This window comes from Tetrao urogallus (genome assembly GCF_951394365.1).
Source record: "Tetrao urogallus genome assembly, chromosome: 8".
Classification (NCBI taxonomy): domain Eukaryota; kingdom Metazoa; phylum Chordata; class Aves; order Galliformes; family Phasianidae; genus Tetrao; species Tetrao urogallus.
Window position 1 is genome coordinate 21736998 of NC_136821.1, and position 19575 is coordinate 21756572.

At 36.9% G+C, this 19575-nt stretch overlaps 1 protein-coding gene across 4 annotated transcripts in view; it reads left to right on the plus strand.

Annotated features, from left to right (window-relative positions):
• The window catches only part of OSBPL6 (oxysterol binding protein like 6), a gene marked incomplete at both ends in the record, with an annotated part of 41674 nt that overhangs the window by 2400 nt on the left and 19699 nt on the right, over positions 1-19575 (plus strand). For 3 of the 4 annotated variants that reach the window (XM_079539426.1, XM_079539427.1, XM_079539429.1), the window contains 8 exons: positions 7549-7644; positions 10322-10444; positions 13710-13763; positions 14449-14562; positions 14688-14852; positions 15340-15472; positions 15922-16025; positions 16955-17047. In XM_079539426.1, coding sequence (XP_079395552.1) covers positions 7549-7644; positions 10322-10444; positions 13710-13763; positions 14449-14562; positions 14688-14852; positions 15340-15472; positions 15922-16025; positions 16955-17047 — 882 coding nt within the window. The remainder of the gene's footprint in view (positions 1-7548; positions 7645-10321; positions 10445-13709; positions 13764-14448; positions 14563-14687; positions 14853-15339; positions 15473-15921; positions 16026-16954; positions 17048-19575) is intronic. The other variant, XM_079539428.1, reaches the window with a different exon arrangement.

The following is a 19575-nucleotide window of genomic DNA, read 5'->3' on the forward strand; positions in this document are numbered from 1 at the left end:
ATTGCCAATTTGCAGTCTCCATGACTACGTAATTGATAAATGAACAGAATGTATTGAAGCCAGCAATGGCAAAAAAAAAAAAAAAAAAAAAAAAAAAAAAAAATTGGGATCAAACTTTTATTGTCACAGGAACTTCAGTGTCATTTGCTCTCAACAAAATCTTGGTTGATTTGGATGATCAGAGAGGCCCACGCCAGACCTCTGTTGTTTAACCCTTGGGCTGAGCCATGCTGAAGGGCAGTTGTGTGGTCATGATGGGAACACTGCAGAGAGGAGCAACAGAGCATATAGTCTCCGTCAATTGCAGGAAGACTAGCAGTGTTTGTAGGAAGTGCAGTTACAGTTTGTAAAAGCATATGTTATGTATTCAGTCTGGTGATCGTAAAGTCTTTGTGAATGTTCTGTATTTTAATTCTTGACTAAGTACGCAAGTCATACTGCAGTTTATATTGTTAAATATTCACTGCAATGTGTAGGCAGTAATACTGTGCTGAGAAGGAAAGCGTGTTGTAAGGTTAACGTGGCACAGTTTAGTAAATTGGGGCCTGACCCCTGGCTATTAAACCTGTGGTCACAGAACGAAGTGTGTGTTGTAGAAGAAGATAAAAAAAAAAAAAAAAAAAATAATAATAATAATAATAATAATAATGATAAAGTTTTGAACAAAGACAAGAATTTGACTTTTCTTACCGCTGTCTAAAGGATGGCTAATATGTGATGGAAAGTAAATTTAGCAGCATCTGCTGTTTTCAATGTGGAGGCTTGTTTTCTAATGTCTCAGTTTTCTTTTTGTTCTTTTAGGAAGGAGGCACGATCAGCTGTTATCTTTCTGCTGCTTTCTGTCCCATTACTGTTTCAACAAAACCGTACAGAAAACATAAAAGAATAGCTTTTAGTTCTGCTGCATTTAGCTTTGTATGGTCATCTTTCTAATAGGAGAGCTTTCATATTTCAAACGATACTGTATTTTAGCCATATGTGTAGACTGAAAAATGGAGGCTACGAAGGAAAAAGATTTTTTTTTGATTGATTGTTTTAAAATATTTCAGCACCTTTTGCTTGATAGTATAGGATGGCAGAAAGAGGCACATCACGTACACGGGTTCATCGTGGTTGCTGGCAATTCAAGTCATTTGAAAGAATCTCTCTTTTCATTGCAGTATTCCATTTAGCATATTTGATGCTTTTTCTGGGACACTCAGAATAACTGGATGTGTGAGAGCTGATGAAAGGACTAGAGGAATGTTAACGCTTGCATGGTTGCTTTTTCTGGTTTTATTTTTAGTACATTGAATTTCCTCAAACTCAGCTTTCTCTTTATGAACACTTATGATCAGTGCTACAATATCAAAGACATTTTTTTGTCTGAGAGATTTGACTCATAAATAATGGCAGTATGGCTGATGGCTCTTTTTACCATCTCTGCCTGTCTGTTTGGTTTGCGTCAGAAGTTGTTGCTCACACAAGACTGCAGCACAGTGTAATATATTCCATGTAGAAATCTGAGGATGTTTATATCCTATATTTGAGTAGATGCTCAAAGTACTCTTGCTCACTGCTGACAGCCTGTTGTGACATGGTGAAAAAAAATTCTTGTAGTTACCTGTAAATTTCATTTGGTTTTGTTACTCCATGACTTTAAAGGAAAGGAAATCAAAGACGGATAGCTGTTGGTAGTTACATACAGACCTGACAACAGAGAACTTTATTCCTAGCTTTGTGCTGCAACAAAGTGTAGACTTTTGCAAGTAGTTTAACTTCTCAATAGTTTGTGAGAATTATTTCAATAATTGCTAATCTCTTTCAGAGTTTCAAATTGAAGGTGCTATTAAATTCCGAGTACTGTTGTTGCTGTAAAGTAATTCTCTTTTGCTCTCTCTTTCCTAATTAACTCTCTTCAGAATAACACAGATGAAGCAGCATTAGTGCAGGAAGTGTTAAATACTTTAGATGGCAGCAACTCACTGGAGCAAACAATTAATCTAAGGGAGTTAAAGAATGAAGTGGTGAAATTGGTAACAAAAACATGCAATTAATTTTTAAATCAGCTAACTGCTTCTACTGTGTAGGTTTTTTATAATTCTCTGCATTTAACACAGTCTGTAAAGCTTTGTTACGTTAAGAAGACAGTGGCTTTTATTTCAGCATCTGAAAAAAAAAATGTCTGAAAGGAGGAATTGAGTTACTTAGGAAGATATAGGACCACCACTGTGAATGTTCAATGATATAGCACTTGTCATTGAAATCATAACTCCCAGGCCTACAAGATTCCTTATTTGTCAATTATTACAGTGAATTTAATCCATGAGCAATTGTTTACAAGTGATCCAGTTGTTGAGAGTAATTGTATATGTACCTAAAGTGTTGTTCCGTATGTGTCTGAGCCCACCAACATGGCTGTTGGAATTACCTTGCCTCCAGAAGCATGGGGGCACAGTGGGGTTCACAGGCGTGCACTGGAGAGATTTCTTTTTAGACTGTCAGTTTGATTAGAAATGGCCTGTGTAGCTATCTTCTGTTGTAAAACACAGGAAATTGCTTGCATAAAAGCTCAATTACCCATGCAAATTAAGATAGATAAAGTACTATTTTTAGAACATGTTCACTCCTGCTCTCTTTGTCTCGTTTTTCCCCCTCTGCTGTGCTTGTGCCTGCACAGGCATGTTTCCCTTCCTTTTCTTGACAACGTAAGCTAAAAGGTCAGCTTTTACATAAAATAATAAAAGTCATACTACTCAAGTGTCCCCAAACACTGAGATTATTACAGTATGCACTCATTTTCTAACTTGATCCCTAAAGGGCTGCTATTGATGAGGGGTGTGTGTGTGTATGTACACACAAGCACAAATTCTGACAAGTTCAGTGCTTCCAAAGTGATGTTTATGATTTCTTCAAGAGAAAAGGAAGCATGATTTTGGTTTCATTACTTCAGTGGAGATAAAAGGCACAAAATAAAAAATGGAGATGATGGCAGGCATGGTATGAAGACTTCTGTTTGCAAGATACTTGTGCAAGATTGGAAGGATCCATATTCAAGACTCAGAAACGTGTTAGGCAAAATAAGTGCATGCCATAGTAAAAATATTTATTGTACCAGAGTCTGTTTTTTCCTAAATACCCTAGCATTGGTAATGAAGCTGTTAGGTCAAAACTGTGTTTTCTTCCTCAGTAGTATTTTGCGCTTTTAGATGAGTGTCCAACTTTATGGTACTTGATTTACATTAAACTTGTTTGCAACCATTTATTAGAGTGAAAACCGTGTGTATTTTCTGAAGGCCCATCACCATGGATTCTTGAATTAGTTAATATATGAGTACAGCACAGAAATCTTCTTGTGTTAACGGAGATTTTTTTTTCCCCTTATTTTCTTTTGCTAGCTATGTCAGCATTAATAAAATGTATTCTGGGGCTGTTTAGAGAAATATCAATCCTTTCAATTGTGATTTTTCAACGGTCATAATAAAGCTTTGTATCATTTAGTGAACACTTACGTTTTCTGTCAGATATTGCCAGTTTATCTGTTGTGCTTTTTTTGAGTTAAGCTTGTCAAAATCTAAAATGTAAAAGATGAACAGTGTCATTAAAGACTTCGTCTATGATTTGGTAGTCATCCCAAGTCCACTGTCACTCCAACTGATTGCTGGCATGATAACAGCTCTTCTCTGCTTTGTCCAGTTCTGTAAATGCCTTCCTCTAAGAAACTCATCAGAGAAGCAAGAACTTCAGCTTATTGAAAGTTTCTTCTGAAAGTAAAGGATTCTTTGCTTCCAGAGGCTAAAAGCATTGGTGTAACATACTGCCTTACAATGCAAAAATAGAAGTCCAGAAAGAGTTGATGAAAAACCTGCAGACCAAAAATCCTTGATATTTCTGTAGGACCACAGCGATTTCACATGGAAAAAAAAATAGAAAGAAAGGAAGGAGAGATACAGTGTTAGAAGCAAGGTTGCTTTGCTTTGTGATCACCCTTCTCTGTGATATGTGGGACTTTGTCTTTATTCTAGCATCAACTAAAGGAAAGTCAGACTTGCCCGAGGAGCAGCCTAAGATAAAAGCAAATTTCAAGGTTATTACATTTGCGAGTAATATTGCAAAGCAACTCAGCATTTGTCGCAGCTCTATTTAGAAGGTGTCAAAACTGCATTTATCCTGCTACTGCTGTTGTGTTTCAGGTAACTGGAAAATGCTCTGTTTTTAGATGACAGCAAGTGATTAAGTGTTTCACTTCATATGATGTGGGCTTGAAATACAGGCATAATTCTGTGCAGGGGTATCTAGATTGTAAAAACAATGCCAGTGAAAACAGTAGATTAAAAAAAAATGTACAGACTAGTACTCTGGATTTAAAAAAAAAAAAAAAAAAAAAAAAAGCAAAAAACAACCAACAAACCACCACCAGAAGAGAGAAAAGCTTTATTTTGCATTGATGCTGAAATGTCAATTAACATCTTGCGGTTATGAGTGTTGAAGGCTGCTGAATGCTGTGAGCAAGAACAGTCCCCCACCAATTCTTTGTCATGTTGTGCCTATTTTTGAAATAAAGAGAGTCTTAGACCAATGTGAGTGATAAATTCCTCACCAGCTTGTCTTTTTCTTGAAAGTCTGTAAATTATAAACTAAATGAGAGAGCTCGTTGCATTAAATGCTATTAATTTCATTAAATAATTAAGCAGCAAAGCAGCAATGGAGACCTGAGTGCCAGATGTGTCCTTCATTGGATTTCCTATCTCTAATTACTTTTCCCTTTGAATACACACTTGAATGTTTTGTGGTTTTTTTTTTTTTTTTTTTTTTTTTTTTCCAGAGGGGAAGTCATATTCACCTAAGAAGCATTAGGGTCTGCAGCCTCTGTGACCTGATGGAGACCAGAGGCTCCGAGCTAACGTTGTTTGGGTAGATAAGGTGAATGGGTCACTGACCTCTTCAGTAGGAGACAAAATTGATAGTAGTGTCAATTATATAGAGTCAAAATATGCAGAAGATGCTGTAAGATATATTTTCTATCTATTCTTGCCTTCTAGAGAACGTGAGGATATGAAACGTCATCACATCGTTATTCTCTTCCATCAGCTTTGTTTAGGAAGCGATGTGAACTGAACACAGGGCAGAATCAACATTTGTGTTCTGCGTATGTTGGCTTCCTGTTTACTTTTTTTTCAGCAGCTCACTTTACTGATTCCGTTTCTCTTGTTTAAAGGAAAGAAAAGATAACATTTAGATTTAAATATTTTTTTCTTTGTGATAAATGCGTAAAGAAATTCCTGCATCAAAGAAGGAGCTGCTTTTCAAAATGCCAAATAACTTCCAACAGTGTAATTTCCAGCAGTAATTCTGCAGAAATATAGCCTAAATTAATGGAAAACATTTTATGCCAAAGGATGTATTTTAATACTATACTGGAGACACGTCACAGATTTAAAGGAAGGATTTTGTGTCATTGTAACAGTGGCTATGACAGAAAAGAACCGGAAAGCAAGTATTTACAGTAAATGAGATAACGTTTGTTGAAACAAGGAGTGTAAAGAAGGCAATTGTAAGTGTTCATTTTCTGAATTCCAAACAAATAGTTGAAAATGTCAGCATTCATTAAAGTGCTGTTAGCTAATCACGTATTTTTTCAACTGTAGTGGAACTGTAATAACAGGGCTGATTAAGAATACAAAGAAAGAGAGGAACCAAAGCATACAAACTTTGCCTTAAAATGATGCAGTGGAAAATGTCACTGGAAATCTGGCAAGCCAGGGGCTGCTGGGTTGCTCCACTCTAAATATTTTACAAAATGAAATAGCAGTTATGTAACAACAAACTGCATTGGCTGCTAGATGCGAGGCCTTCAGAACATCTGTGTTGGGCATTGTTCCATCTCAAGATGGAGTGGTTCATGCCTGCCAAGCAGAACTGGTGAGGAAGTTGGGAGTTGTCCTGATTGTGATAATTGAGGCGTTTTAACCTTCCTTGGAGGATCGTTATGTTGGTTGTATATTGTTCAAATCTGATGCTCTGTACAAATGTAGCATTAAATCTGTTCAGCCATATCATTTTGTTGTATTTTTTCTTTAGTATTATTATGCTAAGGTCAAATAAATATATTAAATTGTTCGACATGTAGCATAGGAACTTGTGCTAAAAAAATACAGCCATTTTCTCAGCTGTCTGATAGTGGTCATTGGGCTTAACAAGTTTGGTCTCTCTCTGATAAAACAGTAAACTTCAAGCATGGATGGCAAAGCTCTCCTTGTTGGCCCAAGGAATGGGGTGGGCAGCATAACCCTGCTGTTTTTCCTTTATTATTTTTGGCTGTAAAATTAAATTACAGTAACTGAAAATAAGCACCAATTATTGTTGTACTGTGGCAGGGGTGCTTATTGATCTCCTCTGATGGTAGAGGTTGTTCCCATATATTTCCATTTGTTCACAGTTGCGAACTGAAAAAGAACAGTCAGTTGCTCTGCGGCCTGTGTAAAATGTGCATTTCTTTGAATAGTTGTTTATTCTAATTTACTTCAGATATGGTCCTGATGTGCTTAGCTATCTGTATAAATAATAACATTTATTCTGCTGTTTATATGTATTTTTATATTCCCTGATAGTTTCTACACTTGCTTGTACCTATGTAGCGTCTCCAGTCTCTTCTCTGGTGAATATAAGGAAGCTGATTTGAGAACAAAAATTTAATTGTAATTTTCAGTAGACAAAAACCTACATATCTCAGAGAACTGTAATTGCCACAATCTATCATTGTGCTACATGTGCTAGAAATGAAGTAGTTTCATATCGTGCCACAGAGGTACCAGCAATTTTCACCAACTGATAACATGGGATGTTGCAAAATTGTTCCAATCAGACAGTATGCAAAATGGAGCAGATGGGCTGTAACAGCTGTAATGGTCGAAGGTTGTTTTGCTCGATTAATGTTCATCAGCAAGCTTGTCAGCATAGACCCTGTGGCTGATCTTGTGAATAAGCTGTACTCATGTTACTACATGACTTGAGAAGCCAGTAAGAAAAAGCCAAGGAATGCCTTTCCTGTAATGGTTTGTTTTGGAAGTTAATGTGTGGCAGTTCTTACTGTATGATATATACACTCAGTGTTTCAGCTCAGCAGAAAAGGTGATAGGTCCAGCTGGGAACACTTTGAACCTCTGTAGGAAAGGCAAGTAATGCAGTTCTTGCCAGTCTTTTTTTAGTTCCCGCTCATTTCTAGGCCAAGTAGGGTCATTAATTTTAAGGCTGGTAATAAGAAAGGCAGGAAAGAGATGTGTTGCCCTGGAAGATGAACTTTGTTATGCATAGAGAGTACTTCATATAAGTTTTCAGCCGCTATGCTTATGTAAAGTTTTAGGCTTTGTTATCTATTATATGCTCTCTAATATATTCTAAACTATATTGTATGTGATCAGTCCTTCATTACTCGATATGCATTTTTAATGCATAAACATACCTTTGAATACCTTTGAATGCTAAGTGGTCATCTTTAGGATTATTTGATTTTTTTTGTTATTGTTCTTTTTTTTTTTTTTTTTTTTTTTTTTTTTTTTTTTTTTTTAGAGCATTAATATTTTGGAACGGAAGGCTTCTTCGGGAAGCACAGACCCTTCCTTAAGCAAGCAGTTCCTTGAAACAGACCCTATCTCTCTGTCCAAGGTAAGCAAGAGTACAGGCTGGGATCCAGGCACTGTTTCTCTTTTGTTCTTACGGTGTAGTTTGACTAAGCTTCAGGCTATTGGTTTTTATGGTTCTGCCACTGAATGCATTTTGAGCCTATTTGCTGCCTTAGGTGTCAGGGAGGCCAGTAATCTTTATTAGATTTTGTATTAACAAAATTAAGGATTTGGGTGGTGGCGGAGATGTTTTTTTCCACCATTCTGTGAATGTCTCCCAGAAGCAAGACTGACTATCTCAGAATATGGAGCTAGAAGGGGCTTTGAGCAGTGTTCCAGTCCAATCAGAAAAAATAACAACAACCATATCCAAGTCCCAAAGCACTACTTATCAATATGATATTGATTAAAAATACATGTAACGTTCCTCCTAATTGCAATTTTTGAGGTGGTCTCTTGAAGCTTGAAACCGCTGCTGAGCTCTTCAGTAGAACCGTAGAGGTAACAGCACCAGTTCCTGAATGATGCACCCTCACATGCGGTGCTTTGTAGTTGGTGTCCTCTGGGCTGAATTCCTGAAATCTGAAAGGGCTGATTCTAAATAAGTCCAATTCTGATTAAAGAAGGCTTCATTTTTAAGTTACTTCATATAAAAAAGCAAGTTTGTTTCTGAAAAGGTGAGGGTGCTGTGATAGAATACTTGGCAGAAAATAAAAACTGAAATTAAATATCTATAACTCATGATACTTGCGAAAACATATTCAACGTGAAGCACGCTATTCAACTATGTAAAAGTGAAATTGCCCTGTCTTATTTGGGAAAACAAACAAACAAACAAAAACAGCAATAAAGTCCCTTCTTGCCAGTATCTGGGGCATGTGCAGAGCTAGGCTTGTAAGATCTGCCTGTGTTCCCCGATCCTGCTGCTCCGTGCAGAGCTGCTGTTCACTTAATGTGCTGTGAACCATAGAAGTCCTGAAATGGCAAAGCTGTGCTTTGAATGATCCAGTATCAGGTGAGGGACCTTTGTTGTCACTCTGTTTTCCCCTTTCTGGCTGCTCTTGCAGTAGAATGGTCTGTGGCACAGTGTACCTCATACTTGGCACATCTCATCATAATAAACGTGGATGAAGTGAGCTGCAGTTAGGATGGTTAGGGGTGGCTATATAACAGCTTGTGGCACTGGTGCAGCAAAAGGCAGCTAATGGTTATTGCACTGAATAGTGGCTTATTATGTCTTCCTGTATCTGGCCTTTCGGTTAAATAAATAGCTCTATGAGATTGTGTGATTTCTGGTTGAGAAGTAATCAATACTGATGTTATCTGGTAGATAAAAGACTTATGCCCACAGCTGATTTTCTAAAGGAAAAATCAATATCAGGAGTCAGTTGGCAGAGTAGAGGAGAGATCCTCTGCTTGCCCCAGGGGACTCATAGTTTAATTTCCCCCCTTAAGAGCCAAGTGCTTCATGGGGAAAAAATAATGCAAATGTACTTCCTGCTGAGTAATGGAAATAGAATATCATCTCAAAACACAGTGAAATCAAAGTGATGGTTTTTGAACTGTGTTTACTGGCCCCGTGATAGTTTCAATTTGCAGTTATGCAGGGGAAGTTAAACAGAGCCTAAGATTTTTATTAAAACTTACAGCAGTAAGTATTACTTAGGACAGAACTTTTCATCCTTGTTAGATTAGCAACTTCTTATTCAGGTTTGTAAACATAAAGTTTGGCGTTACATTTATAATCATATTTTCACAATAGTGACATTGATGGTATTGAAGCTCTGTAACACAGGCAGGGCTGATGGTTTTTGGCTGTGAGCAGGTTCATGGGAAATGGAGGGAAGAACTTCTGTTTGTCTTCAAATGTTTGATGACCTCTTCCCTCTTGCAGTCGCTTTATGTATTATGAGTGAGAGTTGTGACAGCTGAGAAAATGCTAGTTTGCAACATTTGTTGATTATGATAGCAGCAAGGGATGTGAATAAAGGCATGACTTTCTCACTGAAAGCGTCCTGTAGCTGTTCACCATGATGTTTCACAACTCAGACCTGAGTTGTGGAAGTGGTCATGCATAATAAGCTCTGTGTGCGAGGAATGTACTTGGCTCTCAGAAAGGTCTAGCTGGTTGTGTCTGAAACGATGCAGCTCATATTCTTTTCTCAAGAGAGAATTAGTTAGCTTCCCACAGCTTTTCCCTTAATGTAATGAAAATGAATGACAAGAAACTTTAATAAAGTTTAATTTCCTTTTACGTATTTCTAAAGGTGCAAATAGCCTCTGCAGCTCTGCTTCATAAACTGCCACTGAAGACCAACCACAAGTCAACCTCTTCTGCTTGAACTTCAGATTTTAAGGAAAATTAGGGGTATCCAAAATCAGTGCAGATTGTATGCTAGAGATAAGAAAGCTTACGTATTCTTATGATCAGGGCATAGTACAAAGTACACTGTTAATATATTCCCATGTATTTAACAGTAAGATATCTACATTTCATCTCATGATCTCACTGTTTTTAGAGGAGCGCTCTGAGTAAAGTTACGTTTTGAACATGCAAATTCTGCCCATGCTCCAATTACAATATCTGTTGAATCTTTTTAGCTCTTACTATGCAGAGATAATCTTTGTTTTGCGCTACAGAATTTGTGCTGCATATAAATGCAGTTTTACATCATGTGTTCGAACAGTTATTAATCAATACGTTCATGCTTTTTCACCAGGAGCCTGACAGTTGGGAAATCATAGAGGGTCTGAAAATTGGCCAGACTCATGTACAGAAGCCAGACAAACATGAAGGCTTCATGCTGAAAAAGAGAAAATGGCCCTTAAAAGGTTGGCACAAGGTAAAGTTCTCATAAAACGGTCAAAGGATTATTGCTTCCTTTCACGGTTTGAAGTTTTTTGCCTAGAGAAAATACAATGGAGGATGACTGACAAATAAAAGCCCGGAATTTCGGTGAATGACTTTATCTTCAGAGTGTACAAAGAATTAGTCTGCACACACAGCTTTGTGGCTTCAACATTGCAGGGCTGGCTGTGTAATGTTATGTTCAAAATCCAGGCAGACAGTGTAAATAATACAGTAGATGGCTTGTGTTTTAAGAGGTTTAGCCAATATTGCTTTCATTCTTCTGAATACATTATAACAAAATATAGCTGTGCAGTGTAAGTTTGAATTGAGTTTACATGGAAGCAGCCAAGACTCCATGAGAGCTGAGCAGGGTTTGGTGTGAACCAAGGAGTTCTTACTGGAGAGCATCCCCTGAAGTACTTTTCCCTTCAGCCTTCGTGGCTGGGCAGATTTGCTCATCTCTGTCCCTGAATTGTTTGTCAGTGTATCTGTAATCTTCGTTGTGGACATGAAGCATGACTATTTAACAAAGCACCATCACAAACACCAACAGCAACAAAATAAAACAGAAAAAAACCCAACCCCTGAATCTTCTGTTTCTATTTAGTTAATGTGGAGACATTTCTTTATGAACATTTACTTTTTGTTAGCCCTAAACCCAGTGTTCATTATGTCTTCTGCCTGTATTTTATAGCATAATAATTGCACTTCTTTTAAATTCTCTGTTAACAAGATTTGGTTATTGATGCCCACCTGTATTTGGCACGTTAGAGTAGATCAAGAACGGTCCTTTTCTAGGACACAGCATTGTATTGTGAAGAATAGTGAAACCTACTTTTATAAATGGCTTTTTTATTCCTAGTAAAATATTAACTTTGATTTTTTAATGCAACTTAGGTCTGTGTTCATATTCACACTGTATTAGTATAAAACACAGTTTTTTTAATTTCTCTATTCTTTGTGAATGTTATACTAATGTATCCACATGCTGGATTATCAGTACAAGATTTCCACCTGTCTGCTACTCTTTTTTTTTTTTTCTGCTGACCTATCAACCTTATTTTGTTTTGGTTTTGTTTTACTTAGCTAGAATTTATGTTTTTGGCATCCAAATATTTATGTACCACTTGAATTTAGCCTAGGGAGACTACAGTTTTTGAAACTGGTATTTTTGAAATACTTGAAGAACAGAAAAGTAGATCTTGAAAACAAAAGAAAACAGTGGAAGTGAAAAAGCAAGAACTAGTCTGATATATGAGACTGCATGGGGTAGTTCACTGCTTCCATTCCTTTAAAATGCAGTGCATTGATGTGTTGTTTCTTTCACAAGTGTTTGCTGTAGGAACATTACGTATAAACTGTAAAGGGGATTCTGCCCGGTGTTCTTTTTTCTCTTCCTGACTTTAGAGCAGTTATCTGTGTAAATAATTTTTAGTGTGATTAATTAGCTCCACAGCCTCCCTCTATGCTCTACCTTACATTTCACCTAAGGAAATGGAACTTTTGAATTTTGGGTTAGAAACTGTGCATCGGTAAGTCATTTTTTTCCAACTATTGCCTTGATATCCTGCCATTTCTGTAACACTACTTCGTGCTGAGAGCACAGTGAGGAGTTCCAGAGACACTACAATCCACAGTGGTTGTACTGTATGCTGTTAGTGACCTGACAGCAAAGCCATGGAATCCTCTGTCTGTTGAACAAGGTATGTCAAATTCTGATGGCTCTCAGTGTGCTTTATTAGCATACCAGTTACAACATGTACAACTTATGTAGTAGTTCATCTGCTTCTGAAATGCTGTATGCTGTGAAATGTGATGTGATAAAAGGTCATTGGTATATGGAGCCTACAGAAGCAGAAAAATAGGGAATTAACACTGTGTTCTTCTTTAGTCCATTGATGACCATACATAGTAAAACTAAAAATTCACAGCCTGTTGTTTTGACATTTTATTTGAGAAGCTACACCTCCAGCAAAGCTGGAATTTTATCACCCTGTGTCAGACCTTGGTACCATTGGTTGTGCATCTGACATTATTTCCAGAGGCATCTTTAGGAAATATTTTCTGCCATGCAAGTACTGACCCTGCTCATAATGTCAGTTTAACAGGTTCGTGTCAGGGAAATGTGATCCTTCTCTTCCGTATCAGACAGCTTAAAGAGTCTTGTGTAATAACTTGCTGTGTTCCAGATCATTAACATAAATTAGTGCTTTAGGGTAGGCTCTAAAATATTAAGTAGTTTGTATTACTTGCATGTTGATAACACAAGTTAGTGAATCTCAGTAAACATCTACATTTCCTGCCAGGCTGCATCTTTATGCTGTGCCAAATGCTGTGCTAACTTGTCTGCAATGCAGCTAGAGCCGTCTAGTATTCACAAGCTACAGCAGCTTTAATTGTTGGAGAAGCATGGTGAATTGAGGATTCTGCTCTCTGCTGTAGGGAAAAGCTGCTCAGCAAAATAAAGGTGTAGCACTTGTGCAGATAGGCATTGTCATGTTAGCTTCAATTTGCCTATTCCTTGTAGCTGCACCAATGAAGATACAGTGACTCACTCCATATCACTTGCAGATGTACAAAACACAAACCCTCCAATGACCAGGGTCTGTTGCTGGTAATACTGTAATATTTCCACTTGTACTACTGCAGCTAGCTTACATCTAGAAGAAGTATAAGGAGCATGAATCACAGCTTCATCTTTACTTCACTGTACGAAGGTCTGCTGTGAGTGCAAAGTTTTGGATGGTAGAGCCGTGTCTCACAGCTTGCATCGCTTCCCAGCTGGAGTCCGCAGGAGTATCCATCTGTGGGTCTTCCTTCCAGGATGTAGATCTTGCACTAGGAAAAGCTTGTCAGCTTCTGGATGGGGAGGACAAGCAGTTATGTTGAAACATGACCATCTTATTTGGGAAGAAAACAGGAGGAAAACAATGAAAAAGACTTATCTCCTTCTGCCTATGTTGTCTTTCTAGTAGACCTTACTGAATTGGCTGGAAAACAGAAAAAATGTCCTTAATTATTAACGTTCCTAATGTTCAACATAGAGTATACTGTTGGAAACAGAATCTAGGTTTTCACACTTAAAAGATAATTGTTATCAAAGAAGAAAGAAAAAATTTGCTACCATACTTATGCTCTTTCCAACCTGTAAACAGTCCTTAATTGTTACAAAGTTGTTTTCATTTGTAGGTAAATTATTATGCACAGTTAAATTGCATCTGATCATTAAGAAAAAAAAACTTTTTTTCCACTTTCAGAGGTTTTTCGTCCTGGATAATGGACTATTAAAATATTCAAAGTCACCAATTGATGTAAGTAAAGCTGAAGACTATTTTAAAATTTGTTAGAATTCAACCTGCTCATTCTCATACTAGGCACCTTTATCACAAGCATACACATGAAAGTTGTTGGTGGATTCAAAGAGAGATTTGAATATGGAAAGCATGTAAGATTTAGGTTGTTATATTCCCCCAGATTCTGCCCTTTATTACTTCTGTAAAAATAGAAATTAACTTTAGAAGTTAAAATAGAAGTTAACTTAATGAAGATATTTGAAAGATTAGCCTGAGCATATATTGTAGCTTTTTAATTTTGATGTCAGGAGAGCTGATTATTTTGAGGTATGTGGATAGGACAGAAAAGTGATTATGATGCACTTGAGATATAAGGGTAGTATTAAATTAGACACCAATAACCATCAAGCTGTATCAGCAGGGAGCTAAGTGCTGTCTAATTTTCTCAGCTTCTCACTTAACCTGTAGTTACATGCTAGTGTGAACCATCACACTTTTCATTTGGAATTGGCTCTGCAGTTGTGAGATATTTTTCTCATCTATAAAAGGAGGAAGTTTTTAGTTTGAATACAGGTTTTAACTTTTATGCATCTTTATATAAGATACTCCTAAAAATGGAAAACATTTCAGTACCAGGTATTTTGCTGTTAAATATATTGAGATACATGATACTACCAATTTTGTACTCTGCTTTTGGTTTCAGATACAGAAGGGCAAAGTACATGGAAGCATTGATGTAGGCTTATCAGTTATGTCCATTAAGAAGAAGGCTCGCAGAATAGATCTTGATACGGAAGAGCACATTTATCATCTGAAGGTGATACATCAAATATGTATTCTCTTTTCATCCGCAGTGGAAATACATAATAGTAATTAGGAAAAATCTGCTGCGGGAGAAAGAGTGTTATTTTGAATGCTTCTTTATAATGAGTTACTTTGTAGGTGAAGTCCCAGGATACATTTGATGCATGGGTTTCAAAATTACGCCACCACCGGTTGTACCGTCAGAATGAGATTGTGAGATCTCCGAGAGATGCCAGCTTCCATATATTCCCCTCAGCCTCTACTACAGAGTCTTCACCAGCTGCTAATGTACCAGATGGAAAGGTATGTTGTGTCCTTTTGTTGGAAACTCATGCCTGCTGCACTTGTTCATGAGCAAGCCTGAATTTCAGTGGGCTCTGCTTGGAGTGCCAGTAGAGAGGAGTTTTCATTGGAGGAACTGATAGCTAGCAAAAAGCTGGGAGTAGCTTTCATTAATGGGCTGCTGTAGAAATCGTGCACAGAACTCACCGTCTTCAGAAGAATTTGCTCTGGCTTTTTGCATCTGAGATAAATCTGTCGTTCTGTAGTTTTCCTCTTTAACAACAACTTCTGTAAGTGGTGTTTAGCAAACATAGTTTGTGAGGTCCTTGGTTTGATTCTCCAACATACTGTGCAAAAATACCTGTGTTGTGGGCGACTACATAGCCAAATCACAGATGTCACTGAAATCACAATGTGTACTTTTTTTTTTTTATCTCAAAAAATATGGTGATTACACTGACTGAGCAATACATGCAACAGTAAGTGTAAGCATTTTATTATACCTTAGGTACAACAAAATAGCTTCCCATGGCAATCTCCTATACCTTGCAGTAACAGCCTTCCTGCAACCTGCACTACTGGGCAGAGTAAAGTAGCAGCCTGGTTGCAGGACTCAGAAGAGATGGACAGATGTGCAGAAGGTTAGTCTTTACCATTTTGTGCCTTGCTCTTTTAGCAAAATGTCTTGTTGGTAAGAAATAACATACAGTCAATGGAAGTGCTTAAGTAGCATCTTAACATGCCTATGAGGAGCTCTTTAGGTAATAAACTGGATGCTTGTAGTAGGAACTTCCCTCTTAGCTTGTGTTATGATGTTGCTTTTAAATTAAAAAAAAAAAAAAAAGTATTATCTTAATGGATATCATTATTAAAGTATGCTTAAGTTTTAAGGTCCAATCTTGTTGCTGACTGCTATAGAAATAACAATTGCTCAGCATCTCTGACAATAAGGCTACTACTTAGGTGCTTTACTATTGGATTTGAGGCATTTGACTTTTGTCGTACAATAAAATGCCAGTGGTGAACATTATGGCAAAGAAAATATCTGAACTGAAGCACCTAATGTTTTTTTTTCTTCTATATGTTTTAGATCTTGCTCATTGTCAGTCAAACCTTGTGGAACTCAGTAAACTTCTTCAAAATTTAGAAATACTACAGAGAACTCAGTCTGCACCAAATTTCACAGACATGCAGGTAATTCTGTTTGATAATAAATAATCATGCTGAAGCATTTGTTGGTTGCATTAAAGGTATTGTAAATATGCTCTCTATTAACTTAAAATTGATTTTCTGAAATTGTAGTAACTCTTAGATGAAAGGCTTAATCGTGTTTATCTTAATCATGTTTAATAGTGTTTAGTGTAAATGGATAAGATGTATTAAGATAATTTCAGTTAAATAGGAAGGATCAAATAATTAAGTCATTTGCAAAAGCAGAACTAAGAACCATTACAATAGAATTATATGTACACACTGAAATTGTATTTAAGGAGCTGTTACTGTGCTCAGTAAGATATTATTTTGAGTTTTTAAGGAGTGCAGTTTCAAACCCTCAAGGTGGGGAGGACATTTTATGTTCTAGAGAAGAGGGCATAGTCACAAAGGCTCAAAGCACTGGACCATTTCCCACTTCAGGGTGAGTTTTCTTCTTGACCACAAGAAAGCAACAGCAGATTTTAAATCTTAAATACTTTCTTCCTTTTTCATTCAGACCACTTGACTTTTGAAGTCTCCCAGTGGTGTTTTTGTGTTGAAAAGACTAGTTCCAATGAGGAGACTTACCGTTTCAGGAAGAGCTGAGCATTTCTCTGATACTGAGAATATAGAAATCCATAAGGATTTCAAAATCTGTTCCTAAATGTTGTGCGCTGTGAAGACAGTGTACCAATTGTTCTGCTAAATGAGTTGAACACACCTTTTTTTTTTTTTTTTTTTTTTTTTAATAGTAGTGGCATAGGTGTCTACAGTTGGTCACTGCTGTAGTTGCAGGTCATGGCAGTAGCATTCTTTTCTTCACTTTCTAATTTATCAATGTCTAACACTACAATTCTTTACTAACTTGTCTGTATTGCTTGTGTCAACTTAATAGTACCTTGTTGCTTTTAACTATTTGTGTAATGTAGGCTAACTGTGTAGATATTTCAAAGAAAGACAAGCGGGTCACAAGACGATGGAGAACAAAAAGTGTCAGCAAAGATGCAAAAATTCAACTTCAGGTACTGAATCCACAATGTTTTCCTTTTCACTGTACTTTTAGATTAACTTTTAAGCATGACTGATATATTAACTGAAAGTAGTAATTCACTGTCTCTTATGTTCCTGATGATGCAAGTTAAATCTCAATTGGTTGTTTAAAACCTAGACAAGATAGTGAAAAATGTATTGATTTTATTTTCATATGAAAACATTGCCATCTAGGGAAAGGAAGAGAGGCTGAACACAAGTCAGTTAAGGTGCAAAAAAGACGATATGCATGCAGCACACAAAGATTCTGGTATTTCCATCTTAAACTAGAAGAGAGGGACAGTTGAGCAGGTGACATCAAACTAAGAGCAGAAAACATGAATGAAATACTAAACGTTGCCAGTTGCCTTTGTCAAAACCTGTACTAGGAATGTTACCAGTGAGCCCTATCTTATGAAACAGGCTACTATGGAAACAAATTGAATTAAACCAAAGAATAAATCATATGAAAAAAAAACAACAATTGACAAACAAATCATCCTGCCTTAGATCTGAAAAGAAAAAGCACAGAAATAAACATAGAAACCCTATGTCACTTCTGGATCCAGGGAATCTTGCTGTGTTTTGTCAGAAATAGCTGCATGTTTTGAAGCCTAATCCAAAAACTGCTTTATTATTATAACTGAGCAACTGTTAATGAAGACTGTACTTCACAGACTTCAGGAGCTAACAACTACCACTGTGCTGTCTGCTGTGGAATAAATATGTCAGCAACTTCTGATTAATTTAAATACTTTGAAATTCATGCAGACTTGTAAAACCTTTACTATGTTCCTCAGAGACATAATAAGGAATTTCTGTGACTCAGAGACACAGTAAGAAGTTCTCTGTGACTCGTTTAAGACTGACATTATTAAGGAAGGAAGACTGTAAGGAAAGAAACTTGGATTGCATCTGTAGTAGGTGACTTTTCTTTCTACCTGTTATTCTAGATTAAGGACAATGTGCTGAACCAAGAAATATCTGTTAGGTGTAAAAAGCTTTATTAACAAGGGAATTTTGGTGGTTGATGTCATACCCCATTACCTGCATGTGGAAGATCACTGTGTTTCCTTGTTGCTGAATAATGGTAGGCTACTAAAAATACCAGGGAAATGGATGCAAGCATTTTTGGAAAGGCAGAGGCAAAACCCACGTTCTTCTTTCATACCACAGTGGTCTAAAGAAACTTCAGTAAAAAAAAGTATAAATTATTGAGGCAACAATACGTGATGATCTAGGATCACAAGGAATTGTGAGCTATACCTGAGTTGCCTGTGCCCTGTCAAAGTGACACTGTGCTGGGCTTCCTGTGGGAGACTCAGTTTGGCACCTGATTCTCAGGATGCTGTTGGTGCTATGGGTCACTTTGCACATTCCTCTGAGAGTTTGTATGCATAGCACTGCTCTACTTTCGTCTGCCATTGCTGGAGAGATAGTGAACTCTGCTTAACTTGGGGCAGCTTTGACTCCTGACAAGTGTAGGGCTGGAAAATAAAAAGCTTATTTTATTAGAGCAAAGCATTAAATGATTGATGACTGACGGACAAATTAATTTGCAGGAAGACAGAAGCAGCAAAACAATTCTAAAATATGTACAGGATGAAGATTTTTTTTTTTTTTGGCTGTTCTATTATCTTAACTAACTTGATTGGCTCGGTACACTCTTTTTAATTCCAAGGACTATTCTGTCCCAGGAATGGTCTAAAGCTGTGCTCTGTGGAAGATGGTCTCATTCTGACTCTTGTGTTAATCGTAATTTGCTCATGCTGCTATTCCACTGGATTTCCTCATAGGTTGAACTTGTTTTTTTAAGCTTGCTCTCCTGTGGTGTTTTTCTACTAACCATTTTTTCTAGCTTTATTCCATATAGGTAATTTTTTCAAGATTACTCCAACACTTTATAAACTATTATCCGCTGCTTTGAATCACTGTCTAATTTGTGATCATTTCTTCACGGACAGTACACATGATTTGCTATTAAATAGTTGAGAGATTTGATGCCAAAAAAACTTTTGTTGCCCTATTCCTTTCCCCTTTCTTCCATACATATCATTAGTTTTTTGGAATAATACTAATAACAACATACTAACTTCCAGCTAGATGGACTATTAATTCCATTTGAAATATATGCGCCAATTGATTGTAGAATTAGGAATTATTAATTACCAAAAAAGGACCTTTTGCAGTATGAGATTGAGAGCCAGAGAGCATGAAAATGAGGTGTTCTGTTCACAAATAGCAGGGAACAATGCTGTAATTTTTGCTAGCTCTGTGTCCACCGTGTAAGATGCAATGAGAAAATTCTCCCATCTAATGTCTATTGTAGTCGAAATGAGTTAGTAAGATAGCTTTTGTGTGCCTGCTAATGCATTCCTGGAATATGAGTGCAAGGTGTATAAAGAGTTTTAAATGTACTTCTTATGGTAAGGACAAGTTTGTCTACTTGCTTCTACTTGCTTTGTTTCTTAGAAACGTTTATTTGCCATTTAAGTATACCAGTCCTGTATGCACGTACCTT